This window comes from Chiloscyllium plagiosum, chromosome 21, assembly GCF_004010195.1.
Source record: "Chiloscyllium plagiosum isolate BGI_BamShark_2017 chromosome 21, ASM401019v2, whole genome shotgun sequence".
NCBI lineage: Eukaryota > Metazoa > Chordata > Chondrichthyes > Orectolobiformes > Hemiscylliidae > Chiloscyllium > Chiloscyllium plagiosum.
The window spans coordinates 20,597,914-20,612,096 of NC_057730.1; the positions used below are offsets into that span (position 1 = coordinate 20,597,914).

The 14,183-nt window shown below is 40.2% G+C and overlaps 2 protein-coding genes across 5 annotated transcripts in view; one reads left to right on the plus strand and one right to left on the minus strand.

Annotated features, from left to right (window-relative positions):
- Nucleotides 1-3,869, plus strand: part of LOC122560617 (peroxisomal membrane protein PMP34) — a 13,189-nt gene extending 9,320 nt beyond the window's left edge. For all 3 annotated transcript variants that reach the window (XM_043711430.1, XM_043711428.1, XM_043711429.1), the window contains exons 5-9: nt 783-899; nt 2,378-2,523; nt 2,723-2,818; nt 2,907-2,989; nt 3,143-3,869. In XM_043711430.1, the coding sequence (XP_043567365.1) occupies nt 783-899; nt 2,378-2,523; nt 2,723-2,818; nt 2,907-2,989; nt 3,143-3,290 (590 nt within the window). In that variant the 3' untranslated portion in view covers nt 3,291-3,869. The remainder of the gene's footprint in view (nt 1-782; nt 900-2,377; nt 2,524-2,722; nt 2,819-2,906; nt 2,990-3,142) is intronic.
- Nucleotides 3,870-3,964: 95 nt separating this feature from the next.
- dxo (decapping exoribonuclease) overlaps nt 3,965-14,183 on the minus strand; it is a 24,450-nt gene continuing 14,231 nt past the window's right edge. For both annotated transcript variants that reach the window (XM_043711427.1, XM_043711425.1), the window contains exons 4-7: nt 12,119-12,338; nt 7,616-7,751; nt 6,378-6,472; nt 3,965-4,227 (exon numbers count right to left, since the gene is read on the minus strand). In XM_043711427.1, coding sequence (XP_043567362.1) covers nt 4,092-4,227; nt 6,378-6,472; nt 7,616-7,751; nt 12,119-12,338 — 587 coding nt within the window. In that variant the 3' untranslated portion in view covers nt 3,965-4,091. The remainder of the gene's footprint in view (nt 4,228-6,377; nt 6,473-7,615; nt 7,752-12,118; nt 12,339-14,183) is intronic.

The following is a 14,183-nucleotide window of genomic DNA, read 5'->3' on the forward strand; positions in this document are numbered from 1 at the left end:
GGTTGCCATACTATAGGAAGGATGTGGAGGCACTGGAACGGGTGCAGAGGAGGTTTACCAGGATGTTGCCTGGTATGGTAGAAAGATCGTATTAGGAAAGGCTGAGGCACTTGGGGTTGTTTTCATTGGAGAAAAGAAGGTTTAGGGGTGACTTGATAGAGGTGTACAAGATGATTAGGGGTTTAGATAGGGTTGACCGTGAGAACCTTTTTCCACGTATGGAGTCAGCTATTACGAGGGGGCATAGCTTTAAATTAAGGGGGGGTAGATATAGGATTGAAGTTAGGGGTAGGTTCTTCACTCAGCGTGTCGTAAGTTCATGGAATGCCCTGCCTGTAGCAGTGGTGGACTCTCCCTCTTTATGGGCATTTAGGCGGGCATTGGATAGGTATATGGAGGATAGTGGGTTAGTATAGGTTAGGTGGGCTTGGATCGGCGCAACATCGAGGGCCAAAGGGCCTGTACTGCGCTGTATTCTTCTATGTTCTATGTTCTAGAATGGCCCACTCCTGATCCTATTGCTTATCATCTTATGACATAGCAAAGAAAGGAAACAATACAATTGTTTGCTCGTTTAATCTATTTTGAAATTAATTCAAATTTTTGCAACAACTCTCAACATTGTCTAAATTAAAACAGTCATCAAAATTGATTCTTGTATAATAGAAAAAGCCCATTCCTGTAAATGCAAACTATGTACATTAGCATACAATGACCAACCTGTGTTTATTGAAGGACTGTCAAATAAGGACATTTTGAAACCATACATTTTGTTTCATCAGGTGCTACTAATGTTTTCCTAACGACACCAATGTGGGTAGTCAACACAAGATTGAAGCTGCAAGGAGCAAAGTTTAGAAAGGAGGATATCCACAAGACTGAGTACAAAGGTATTCTTGGTGAGTCTTCCCACTGTTAAATGAACTGTCTTCACGAGCTAATTTCTGCATTAGCATTTAGAAATACAAAGAACAATAAGTACTGAGTTACTTATAAATAGGATGCGCATGTATGTTAGGTACAAAAAGGAAATGGAACCATTTGCTGTTAAATTGTCAGATTCATGAAAGGAAGCGAGTGTAATGGTATAAAAAGTCATTATTTACACTAGTCCATTTTAGTTTAAAATCTTTAGAATTTGATCTGTAAACATTAAGAAACATTGAAGTTGGGATTCTCATACCCTCCCCAAACCATCGTACAATGCTATATGAAAATTCTTTCACATTGACCAAACTCTGGAAACTAGTCAGAATATGCAATTTTGTCTTCAAAGCTTTTCCTAATTTTCAGTAGAACTTTCATTCTGGTTAGACAGAGTAGAATAAATAACAGTAGCTTATAGTCAAATTTTTGCTTTTGGAAAGGGAAAAATTACAACCAATTACAACCACCTTCCACTACCAAAGTTATGGCTCACAGCCTGCCCAAAATTCCACGTGATGAGTTGGCAGAGAGTTTTTGTGATTCTGTCCTTTTTCCTTACTACAGACATTGTTGCTAGTTATCCCTGATTGGGATTGAGAACAGTGTGGACAACTCGATGAGAATGTAACACTAAAAATGGCTTAGCTAAAGCTAGTACATTTCAAATATTAAAATACCTGGTAAATAACTTCTTTAAAAAGAGTAATATTTACAGCATTTAACTAAGGGATTGAATAACACAAGGGTTGTTGTTGGGTAGATGGTGGTGGAGGGGACAGTACTCCAAGTGACCCTCACCCATCGACAAGGTAAATCTGAGCGCTGTTTTCCTTCTCTTTGGTTTAGTTGAATTCTAAGCTTACAATCCAAATTAATATTAACCTGTTAAGTCCTCTTCTAATTGTCTGTATTAGGGGAAGTGGGCACACTACTACAGGTCTTTGAAATAATGAAGGATTTCTTTGAGTTAACAGTGTACAGTATCTACCTAATGGGGGGGGGGGGGAAGGAAGCAAAACTATCAACAAAAGATAGTTCAGAAATCAAATAGGGAATTCCAGAAAAACTTCTTTACCCAGACAATAGTAAGAATATGTAACTCGTTGTGATAAGGAGTGGCTGGGGAAAATTATACAGGCACTTTAAAGGGGAACATAATAAACAGAGGGAGAAAGGAATAGAAGCCAAAGGTAAGTATTAGATGAGGAAGGATGGAAAGAGCCTTGAGTAGCAAAAAAATACCAGCATGGATTGGTTGATCTGTCTATGCCATATGATATGTAGAATTCAATGTTGAAGATATCTTCACTACATGGCATGGTGTAGCTGTGCCTTACTGAGGAAGATTACTGGCTATTTGGGGATGGGGTTGGGAGGAGGTTGTAATAAAAGTGTGGTGGGTATGTTGGAGCAATAGTGTAGTCAAATTTAACTGTATCTTTCTCTTCAGACGCTTTCCAACAGATCATCACAAATGAAGGTGTGGGAACCCTCTGGAATGGAATCCTACCATCCCTTATCTTGGTCTGTAATCCTGGAATCCAGTTCATGTTTTACGAGGGTTTGAAACGGAAAGCAGGCAAAGCAGGGAGACGGGTAAGTGCAGGGGGTTTATCACTTTCCAGTTTGTGGTCTTGTTGTTTGAGCAATTGTGTTTCATTAACAGAATCATAGTTAAGGTTTCCTTCTTTGAACTGATTTTAATCTTGAACTGATTTAAAGACATGTTCTTTTGAAATTCTGCTGGTTAATAACAACAGAAAACCTTTAACAGATGTGATAAATCTCTCTGCAGATACCATCCTGGGAAATATTTATGATTGGAGCCATAGCAAAAGCGATTGCCACAACAGTGACCTACCCTTTGCAGATTGTGCAGGCTATACTACGGGTATGGACCTCAAATAATGGGGTCAAATATTCACCAGTCATACAAATGTATTTTTTTTTTAGCTTTATCTCCCCTCTTTCTTTTGCAGTTTGAACCAAATAAAAGGAAGTCACAAAGTACATTTCAGGAGAGTGCCCATAAGGTTATTAGTCTGATATCCGAAAGACTAAAGTAAGAGTCAGCCTAAGACATTAATCTGATTTACAGCATTTATTTTTACACTGCTCTTTCTCAAGTTATTAACCACTTCAAACACAGTCTCTAATTTTCCATAAATTTCATACAATTAACATTTTTAAGATCGATTTTTCTTCTTGTTAACAGAAAAGGTGGTTTCCCAGGACTTTACAAGGGTCTTGAAGCCAAACTTCTTCAAACTGTTTGTACTGCTGCTCTAATGTTCCTGGTCTACGAGAGGATTGCAGGGATTACTTTCAAAATCATGGGATTATCTAAAATGGCCAAACGCTAAGTCAACAATTTAAAATGCTGACCTGTGAGCTGCAGGGAGACCATTGCACAACAGGTAGTAAGGCTGGGTAATATCATCTTGTTCCTTGAAATGATGTGTTAACAATGGAGAAAACTGCACAATTAAATGAGAAGCCATTATATTTAGTTTGCAAAGCCATTGCAAGATTGTGAAACACAAATACTGAAAGCTCAAAGTACTTTCAAAGACAGAATGATATATACTGCAGCCATGAGGCTAATTTACATTTTACCCAGGGCAACAAGGCTGGAAGAATGGAGGAATTCTGTTTGTATACAGGACAAAACTTGGTTGTGGGTGTTGGGTGAAAAAGTGTGCACTTTAAGATGATGTTTCCAGTCAGAATGAATGTAATTTGTGACACTGGCTCTGTATTTCTAAGTTACATTTTTGTTACATGTCTCTGGAGGTAGTTCAACCCAGTGACTGAAATGGAGTTGTAGTGAAGAACTTCCATGGAGTGCTAGTTTTCAGTGTTAAGGTGGATATTGTTAATAAAAGGGGAATGAATAAAACATGCTGGCTCTCAGCTCGGAGATGCTTGATTGTTACTGTACGTAGACTATTATTTCCACAAATTAGAGAAGTTATCTATGGAAGTTGTACATTATTGAAATTAAATAAATAAGTGTTTCCATGGCTGGGGAAGATTGTGTGTTTTAAAACTTTTATTACGAAGTTTATGTACATTTTTTCAAGTATCACTTTGTACAGAATTGTAAATTACAGGGTAGCAATTCAGTATCGCATTTCCTTTGAATCAGATCATAACACTGTTCTTCACTCAGCATTATGTTCACCTTTTTGTACAATCATATTTTCTACATACCAGTCTGGTAGGAAAGCATATGTGCGGTCTGTGTGCACTGTATAGGAAATATCTTTACCAGGTTCCCAGGAGAAAAGGGTCACCATCCTAAAACAAAGAAAGTTTAGAGAATGTGGTTTATAGAAGACCAATGGTAACAGTCTCTACGACAGAAGAACAGCAATGGCGTCTCCAAACTTGACAATTGCATAAGAGATGTTACACATGAATATGTATCAGGAGCAGGAATATGGCCTGTTCCACCATTCAACAAGATCATGACTAATCTGATTGTAACTTCAAATTCATATTCCCACCTACCCCTGCTAAACAAGAATTTATCTATATTTACTTTAAAAATATTCAAGGATTTACGATCATCGCAGGAAAAGTACCTAATCTCGGTTTTAAATCGATGACCCTTGATTTTTAAACAGGGACCCCGTACTATTACATCAGCAGACACCATGTTATAGTCAACAGGTTTTTTTGAGATCACAAGCTTTTGGAGCACTGCTCCTTCGTCAGGTGAAGTGACTTCTGATTACCAAGATAACCATCGTGTTGGACTGGGTTGGACAAAGTCAGAAGTCACATGATATCAAGTTATAGTCCAATAGATTTATTTGCAATCACATGCTTTCAGAGGGGTACTCTGAAAGCTTGTGATTTCAAATTAAATTGTTGGACTATAACCTGGCATTATGTGATTTTTGACTTTGTCCACCCCAGTCCAACCATATTATGGTTATCTCAGTAATCAGACACAATTATTTGCACAGCAATTACTGACATTACATTAGTTTATTAGACCAATTAGATCCCATTGTTCAGACAAGTCTAGATCCTCAGGACTTCCTTCTTAATGATGTGAAGAAACGATAAAAGTACAGTTCTATTTATACACTTCATTAAAAGTACATTTTAATAGTAAATTAGTCCGACTGGGACGAAAAACAGTAATGGTTGAATCAATATTTATCTACTATTACATTTACTTTGCCTGTTCCTTTGCTAGTTAATTTTTTTCTCCTTTTATATTGCTTAATGAGATTTTTAAAAATACACAGTTTACAGAACTTAGCCATTTTTGCTTTCAACCTTGAAATTGCCTGTTCATGCAAAATACATTTCTGATTGGACTTCAGTTTTTTTTCAAGTCATTAATTTCAACCAGTTGAATGTTTACGAGTTTGATCCAATTAGTTACAGATTAATTTATCAATATATAATGAATTAGTCTGAAATTTGAATGGTTGGACTGAATGATTGCCGTACCCATCCCAATTGCTGTGCCCAAGATATAGGTTGTGATAGACCAAGTTTTAACATGTCCACAAATTAGCTTTAAAACTGTGCTTATTATCTGAAAGTAAAAGCTGAAGTTGCACAATCCTATCAAACCATAGGGCTGCTCTTTCATTCGAGAAGGACAGCTGCTAATGGTTTAATCTGAGCTACACCATGTCTCTGGTGAGAGGAAGAGGATGAGAAGGTGAGTCCAGTATTCCTCAGCTGGTTTAGGAATTTGAGCCATGCTGTTGGCATCGCTGTGCATTGCAAACCAGCCGTCTATTAGATTAGATTACTTACAGATCACTTAGTGTGGAAACAGGCCCTTTGGCCCAACAAGTCCACAATGACCCTCCGAAGAGCAACCCACCCAGACCACGGTGGCCCAGTGGTTAGCACTGCTGCCTCACAGTGCCAGAGACCCGGGTTCAATTCCCACCTCGGGCAACTGTCTGTGTGAAGTTTGCACATTCTCCCCGTGTCTGCGTGGGTTTCCTCTGGGTGCTCCGGTTTCCTCCCACAGTCCAAAGAAGTGCAGGTTAGGTGAATTGGCCATACTAAATTTCCCGTAGTGTTAGGTGAAGGGGTAAATGTAGGGGAATGGGTCTGGGTGGGTTGCTCTTCGGAGGGTCGGTGTGGACTAATCTAAAAAAAACAACCATTCCCCTACATTTATCCCTTCTAACACTAGGGGCAATTTAGCATGGCCAATTCACCTAACCAGCACATTTTTGGACTGTGGGAGGAAACCGCAGCACCTGGAGGAAACCCACGCAGACATGGGGAGAATGTGCAAATTCCACACAGATAGTTGCCTGTCGGGAATTGAACCTGGATCTCTGGCACTGTGAGGCAGCAGTGCTAACGTCCTGCTAACTGAGCTAACCAATCCCTGTATCTGAAATAACATTCGCAGAAAATAGAAGTCTCTAAGAATCCTAAAGCAGAATTGAATTAAATCTTACCGGTGATCATCGTGGGTCACCACTTTCTTCACAAAAGAGAGAAAAGCGTTGCAGAAATTTAGACAGACTGCAGGCTTCCAGCAATTCCGTTCATTCTGTTTTGAGATGGAAACAAAAGTGTCTTTAATCTGAAGTCTGGCATGAAGAGAGGGGCACTACCACTGTAATCACATTTTTATAGAAAACCTACTCCGTCTGCTTCAAGAATACAGAAAGTGGCCATTCACCTCACTCCAGTCGATCTGTACAATTGCAACATTTGCTCAAGTTAGACAATGTTCTCAGATAATCAACCATCATGTGTGAGAATCAGTCCTATTCAGAAAGAACAGAGGCTAAGCACAGCATCCCAACTGCTGACTTATCGTTTCAGGGGAATAAAATGTGGGATCTCCTGACCTGTTCACCCAGCTTCACATGTGACTCAGTTAGGGATGGGGGCTAGAGAGAAAAGTACCTTCTAAAAAAGGACACCAAATCCATTCCATTTATGCACTGCAATTCAATGGATGTCAGGCTGGACTGTAAGGATGTTGCCAGGTTTTAATTTTAAAAATCTATTGTCTATACTAACTAGAGGCCATTTGTTTACCTAACCATTTTGCAGAGAATTTCTGTAAGGAAACTTATCTAAATTAAAATTTTATCTGTTCTCAAATGTTAAAGAGGGATTCTGATCCGAATTTGCTTATGTCTGGGAAATTCCACCATGTAGAAAGTTCTACATGGAATGCACTAACCAATGCCTTCAGTATATTTTACAACATCAGTAAGTGGAGGCCTGAGTTATTGTTATGAACCTACATTATTAAACATTTGCTGTAAGTGGAAGGTATTACAATGAACTGTTTCCAATTTGAATTGCACCAGAAACTACACAAAGATGTGGAAATCTAGTCTTGAACAATTTGGGAGTGCATTTAAAGATAGAGTTATCATTGGAGATATCTTCTCTCTGTTACTAGAGTGAGCTAGAATGTTGGGCAATGTTTCAGGTAGTGATTTTTGTTATTGTTTTAGTACCACTGCAATTCTTGCTGTTGAATTGTTTAACATACAGTTTAGCAATAATTCTGTGGGTGTTCCTGGTAAAGTCAATGAAGTGGCAAGATTTACAGTTTTTGTTTATTGTCTAATTTTGACTCACCTCCCCACCCACCGCTTTCAATATTTATGCAGCTGACAGTCCATACTTTGAGAATTATTTCTAAAGTTTAATTGAATTTAAATGTGCAAACCTTAACAAGATGATGAATCTTCATTGTTTCAAAAGACTGAAGAGAAACTACCATTCCATTATCATCTCTAAAGCCTGTGATTATGCGAGGTACTCCAGGCAGAAAAGACTGTGCCCACCATTTGATCAATTTAAATCTGTGTAGACAAGATTCACATTCTCAAATTCCTTTGCCGTATCCATTGTTAAGATGCATTTCATTTAACAAATGTTACACTTCCTACAGCTTCATTGTGCATGAAACAACAATGTATTAGTGAGATTGATGAATGTTTTATGATCACTCAAGACTGTTAACAAGAGAGTTTGGAGAGACATACTTATGATTCAAGAATTCAGAGAAAGGGATAGTCAGAGGGTCAAAGCCCTCACTGATCCTTTCAACAGTTCACAGTTAAATTGTACACTGACAATTCAGGTAAGAGTAAATTTGTATTGTATTCTATGATTGAAATGAATGAAATTAGGTTTACTTTAAAACAGGTCTACTTTATAAAAAATCAGAGATGTACAGCACAGAAATAGACCCTTTGGTCCAACTCGTCCATGCCGACCAGATATCCCAACTTAATCTAGTCCCACTTGCCAGCACCCGGCCCATATCCCATCAAACCCTTCCTATTCATATACCATCCAGATGCATTTTAAGTGTTGCAATTGTACTAGCCTATACTATTTTCTCTGGCAGCCCATTCCACACACGCACCACCCTCTGGGTGAAAAACTTGCTCCTTAGGTCCCTTTTATATCTTTCCCCTCTCACTCTAAACTTCTGCCCTCTAGTTCTGGACTCCCCTACCCTAGGGAAAAGACCTTGTCTATTTATCCTATCCATGCCCCTCTTGATTTTATACATCTTTATAAGGTCACTCCTCAGCCTCAGACACTCCACGGAAAACAGTCCCAGCCTATTCAGCCTCTTCTTATAACTCAAATCCTCCAACCCTGGCAACATCCTTTTTTATCTTTTCTGAACCCTTTCAAGTTTCACAACATCCTTCTGATAGGAAGGAGACCAGAACTGCATGCAATATTCCAAAAGTGGCCGAACCAACGTCCTGTACAGCTGCAACATGATCTCCCAATGCCTATATAGAAAAAGAACAAAGAAAATTACAGCACAGGAACAGGCCCTTCAGCCCTCCGAGCCTGCGCCGATCCATATCCTCTATTGCCTATTTTCTAAGGATCTGTATCCCTTTGCTCCCAATCCATTCATGTAATTGTCTAGATACATTTTAAATGACGCTATCATTTCCGTCCCACCACCTCCGCTGGCAATGCATTTCAGGCACCCACCGTGCTCTGTGTGTAGAACTTTCCACCTATATCTCCCCTCTCACTTTGAACTCAAGACCTTTTTGCGTCCTCCACTCTGGGAAAATGTTTCTTGCTATCCATCCTGTCTGCACCTCTCATGATTTTGTAGGCCTCAATCAGGTCCCCCACAACCTCCTTCTTTCCAATGAAAATAATCCTAATCTACTCAACCTCTCCTCATAGCTAGCACCCTCCATACCAGGCAACATCCTGGTGAACCTCCTCTGCACCAACTCCAAAGCATCGACAAACTGTACGCAGTTTTCCAAATGTGGCCGAACCAAAGTCTTATACAACTATAAGATGACCTGCCAACTCTTGTACTCAATACCCCGTCTGATGAAAGAAAGCATGATATATGCCACTGTACTGATCTGCGTTGCCATCTTCAGGGAACAATGGACCTCTGAACACCCAGATCTCTCTGTACATCAATTTTCCCCAGGACTTTTCCATTTACTGTATAGTTTGCTGTGGAATTGCATCTTCCAAAATGCACCACTTCTCATTTGTCCAGATTGCACTCCATCTGCCATTTCTCTGCCCAACTCCCCAATTTATCTATATTTTGCTGTATTCTCTGACAGTCTCCTTCACTATCTACTACTCCACCAATCTTAGTGTCATCTACAAACTTGCTAATGAGGCAACCTACATCTTCCTCCAAATCATTTATGTATATCACAAACAATAGTGGTCTCAGCACGGATTCCTGTGGAACACCACTGGTCACAGGTCTCCATTTTGAGAAGCTCCCTTCCACTACTACTCTCTGTCTCCTGTTGCCCAACCAGTTCTCTATATATCTAGCTAGAACACCCTGGACCCCATGCAACTTCCCCTTCTTCATCAGCCGACCATGGGGAACCTTATCAAATGCCTTACTAAAGTCTATGTATATGACATCTAGAGCCCTTCCCTCATCAATCAACTTGTCACCTCTTTCAAAGAATTCCATTAGGTTTGTAAGACATGACCTTCCCTGCACAAACCAATGCTGCCTATCACTGATAAATCCATTTTCTTCCAAATGGGCATATATCCTATCCCTTAGTATCTTCTCCAGTAGCTTCCCTACCACTGATGTCAGGCTCATAGGTCTGTAATTACCTGGATTATCCCTGCTACCCTTCTTAAACAAGGGGGCCTCCCCTGTTTTCAAGGATGTTGCAACAATATCTGTTAAAGCCCTAGCTATTTCCTCTCTCGCTTCCCTCAGTAATCTGGGAGAGATCCCACCCGGTTCTGGGGACTTGTCCATCTTAATGCCTTTTCGAATACATAACACTTCCTCCCTCCTTTTACCAACTTGACCTAGACTAATCAAAGATCTATCCCTAACCTCAACATCCGCCATGTCTATCTCCTCGGTGAATACCGATGCAAAGTACTCATTAAGAATGTTCCCATTTGCTCTGACTCCACACATATCTTTCTTCCTTTGTCCTTAACTGGGCCAACCCTTTCCCTAGTTACCCTCTTGCTCCTTATATATGAATAAAAGGCTTTGAGGTTTTCCTTAAACATGATCACTAAGGATATCTCATGACCCTTTGAGTCCTCTTAATTCCTTGCTTCAGATTGGTCCTACATTCCCGATATTCTTCCAAAGCTTTGTCTGTCTTGTCGCCTAGACCTTATGTACGCATCCTTTTTCCCCTTAGCTAGTCTCACAATTTCACCATGTCATCCATGGTTCCCTAAGCTTGCCATTTCTATTCCTCATTTTCACAGGAACATAACTCTCCTGAACTCTAATCAACATCTCTTTAAAAACCTCCCACATATCGAATATGGATTTCCCTTCGAGCAGCTGCTCCCAATCCAGATTCCCCAGCTCCTGCTGAATTTTGGTAATTAGCGTTCCCCCAATTTAGCACTCTTCCTTTAGGACCACACTCATCTTTTTGTCCATGAGTATTCTTAAAACTTATGGAATTGTGATCACTATTCCCAAAGTAATCCCCCATTGAAACTTCAACCACGTGGCCGCACTCATTTCCTAACACCAGGTCTAGTTTGGCTCCTTTCCAAGTTGGACTACTTACATACTGCTCTGGAAAACCCTCCTGGATGCTCCTTATAAATTCTGCTCCTTCCAGAGCCCTAACACGAAGTGAATCCCAGTCAATGTTGGGAAAATTAAAATCTCCTATCACCACCACCTGTTGCTCCTACATCTTTATATGATGTCTCTACATATTTGTGTCTCTATCTCCCGCTTGCTGTTGGGAGGCCTGTAACACAGCCCCAACATTGTTACTGCACCCTTCCTGTTTCTGAGCTCAGCCCATATTGCCCTCCTTCAGCACAGCTGTGATATCTTCTTTGACCAGTAATGCAACTCCTCCATCCCTTTTACACCCCTCTCTATCCCACCTGAAGCATCAATATCCTGGGATATTTAGTTTCCAATCATGCCCTTCCCTCAACCAAGTGTCAGTAATAGCAATATCATACTCCCAGGTACGAATCCAAACCCCAAGTCCATCTGCCTTACCTACTATACTTCTTGCATTAAAACAAATGCACCTCAGACCACCAGTCCTTTTGCGTTTATCCACTGCTTCCTGCCTACTCTTTCCCTTTGTCATGCTGATTTCATTAACTAGTTCCTTACATATATATTTTGCTTCATTTGATCAATCAGCTAATGAACACACTGATTAAAAAAACCTTCTTTCTGCAGAGTTGTCATCTTCTCCCTCTTTGAATTGTGCGTCTTTACTCTGTTTCCACTTTGTAATGGGATGAGTCCTACAGTCCTGCCAAGATTTGTACAATCAGCAACTGTGTGTGGAGCTATTACTTCCAGTCTTTTCACCTGCAGCTGTGATTGCTTTCAATAGCCTCTAGGTTGGTTATGTTATTTTGAAATGTTATCAAAAAAGGCATATTATTTTATTTTAAAAAGGAATTCTTTCTCATTTCAAAAATATCTGGGAAATAGAGATCACTGATGCTTCATTTCCACTCTGTTTTTAAAAGCAATTTAATCCTGAGTTCTCAGTGTAGCCAAGCACAAATGTGGATATTTAGTATTTACAACAGGCATGCATCTCAAATAACATTGGAGCTGTGCACTACAGGTGTTTACAGGTGCATATTCATTAGCTGGATGTGCTATTTAGAACAATTTAATTTAATCTTCCCCATAAAGGTGCAGGAGGCAAAGGTCACCTACCTGTGAAAACTCCTCTCTTGGTTTGGAGTGTAAATCTCCCTGCTCGTCTTTAGTTCTACATAACACTGGGGAGCCTTTAACCTTGGGTCAGAGTTGTCTTTGCAGTCCACCTCACCAGAGAATACAAGTGAATGCCCATTCAACCGAGTTCGAACCACACAACAAAATGCTTCATTAGTGTTTACCACACCTGCTGGATTAGGATTCCCACCTGGTTTATCTGAAAAAAAAACTATGAATGTTTCCACTTTTGCATCCTCATCTGTCAAACTCTTTCATGCCAGGGTTAATTCCAGGAATACTAGGCGGCCTTCAGTTTTGCATATCAGCTATTTTTCATGCTGTCCATATAAAACTTTAATGAGTGCTTCCTGATATTTGAACATTTAAACATAAACATAATACTGTGCAAGATTAACTTCTCTCTCAGAGATGCTGTCTGACTTGTTGAGTATCCCCATAATTTTCTGTTTCTATGAATATTTACACATGTATATATTTCAGTGGCAATCTCTGAAAGCAATCAAAGTGCCTCATCTGCTGTCCTAGCTGAGGTTAGTTACTGTCACACAAATTGGGATCTTTATTGACCTAGGTTGCCAGATGATTACAACTTAGTATGATTTTTCAGTATTTATCAAGGGAATTCTGAGAGAGATTTCTATACCTCTATTCCTGCTTAGCTTTTTAAAATATAGTTCAGTTTCCAGCAGATATTTGCTAGTGGCATTGAAACAACAATAGGTGAAGTCACCGCTGTTTAAGTTCCCAATTTATCTTCTCATTTAAATGAGATTGGACATGCCTATATTAGGATTTCAGCAAAGTGTAATAATGAGAAAGTTCATTCTCTATCTACTTGTGCTGTGAAAAACACCCAGTGACACAGTTATAGATTGTGTCATTTAAAAACTTGGTTGTGGCTCGAAAGACTCTTCTGAATTTAATAATATGGAGTTGAAATATGTAGCTTTAGGTGGTAAGAAAATGTGAAATAATTAAGATCATCATAAAGTATTAGAGTCATAGAGACACATAGCATGTCAGTCCAACTCGCCTTCGCCAATCAGATATCTTAAACTGAACTCATCCCATTTGCCAGCATTTGGCCCATATCCCTCTAAACCTTTCCTGTCAATATACCTGTCCAAATGTCTTTCAAATGTTGTAACTGTACCTGCTTCTACCATTTCCTCTAGCAGCTCATTCCATACATACACTACCCCCCGTGGAAAAAGTTACCCCTCAGGTCCCTTTTAAATCTTTCCCCTCTCACGCTAAAACTATGCCCTCTAGTTTTGAACTCCCCACCCCCGGGAAAACTCCTTGGCTATTCACGATATCTATACCCCTGATGATCTTATAAACTTCTATAAGGTCACCCCTCAGTCTCCACTGCTCCAGGGAAAATAGCTCTAGCCTATTTAGCCTCTCCCTATAGCTCAAGCCTTCCAAACGTGGCAACATCCACATAAATCCTTTCTGAATCCTTTCAAGTTTCGCAACATCCTTCCTATAGCAGGGAGGCCAAAATTGAACACAGAATTCTAAAAGCGTCCTCACTAATCAACTATACAGCTGCAACATGGCATCTCACTCCTATACTTCACTTTCAAGGAACTATGCACCTGCACGCATAGGTCTCTTTGTTTGGCAACACTCCCCAGGGCCCTACCATTAACTGCTGAGCCACGGGGTGGTTGGGTTGGTTGGTCCGGGTGTCCCAGAGGTGTTCTCTGAAACGTTCCGCAAGTAGGCGCCCTGTCTGTATCGGCGCTGCCTCGTGCTCTCACAAGGAGGTTGAACAGTTCATCCACTTTACCAACACCTTCCACCCCGACCTCAAATTTACCTGGACCGTCTCAGACTCTTCCTCCCTTTCCTAGACTTCTCCATTTCTATCTCGGGCGACCGAATCAACACGGACATTTACTATAAACCGACCGACTCCCACAGCTACCTAGACTACACCTCCTCCCACCCTGCCCCCTGTAAAAACGCCATCCCATATTCCCAATTCCTTCGTCTCCGCCACATCTGCTCCCAGGAGGACCAATTCCAATAC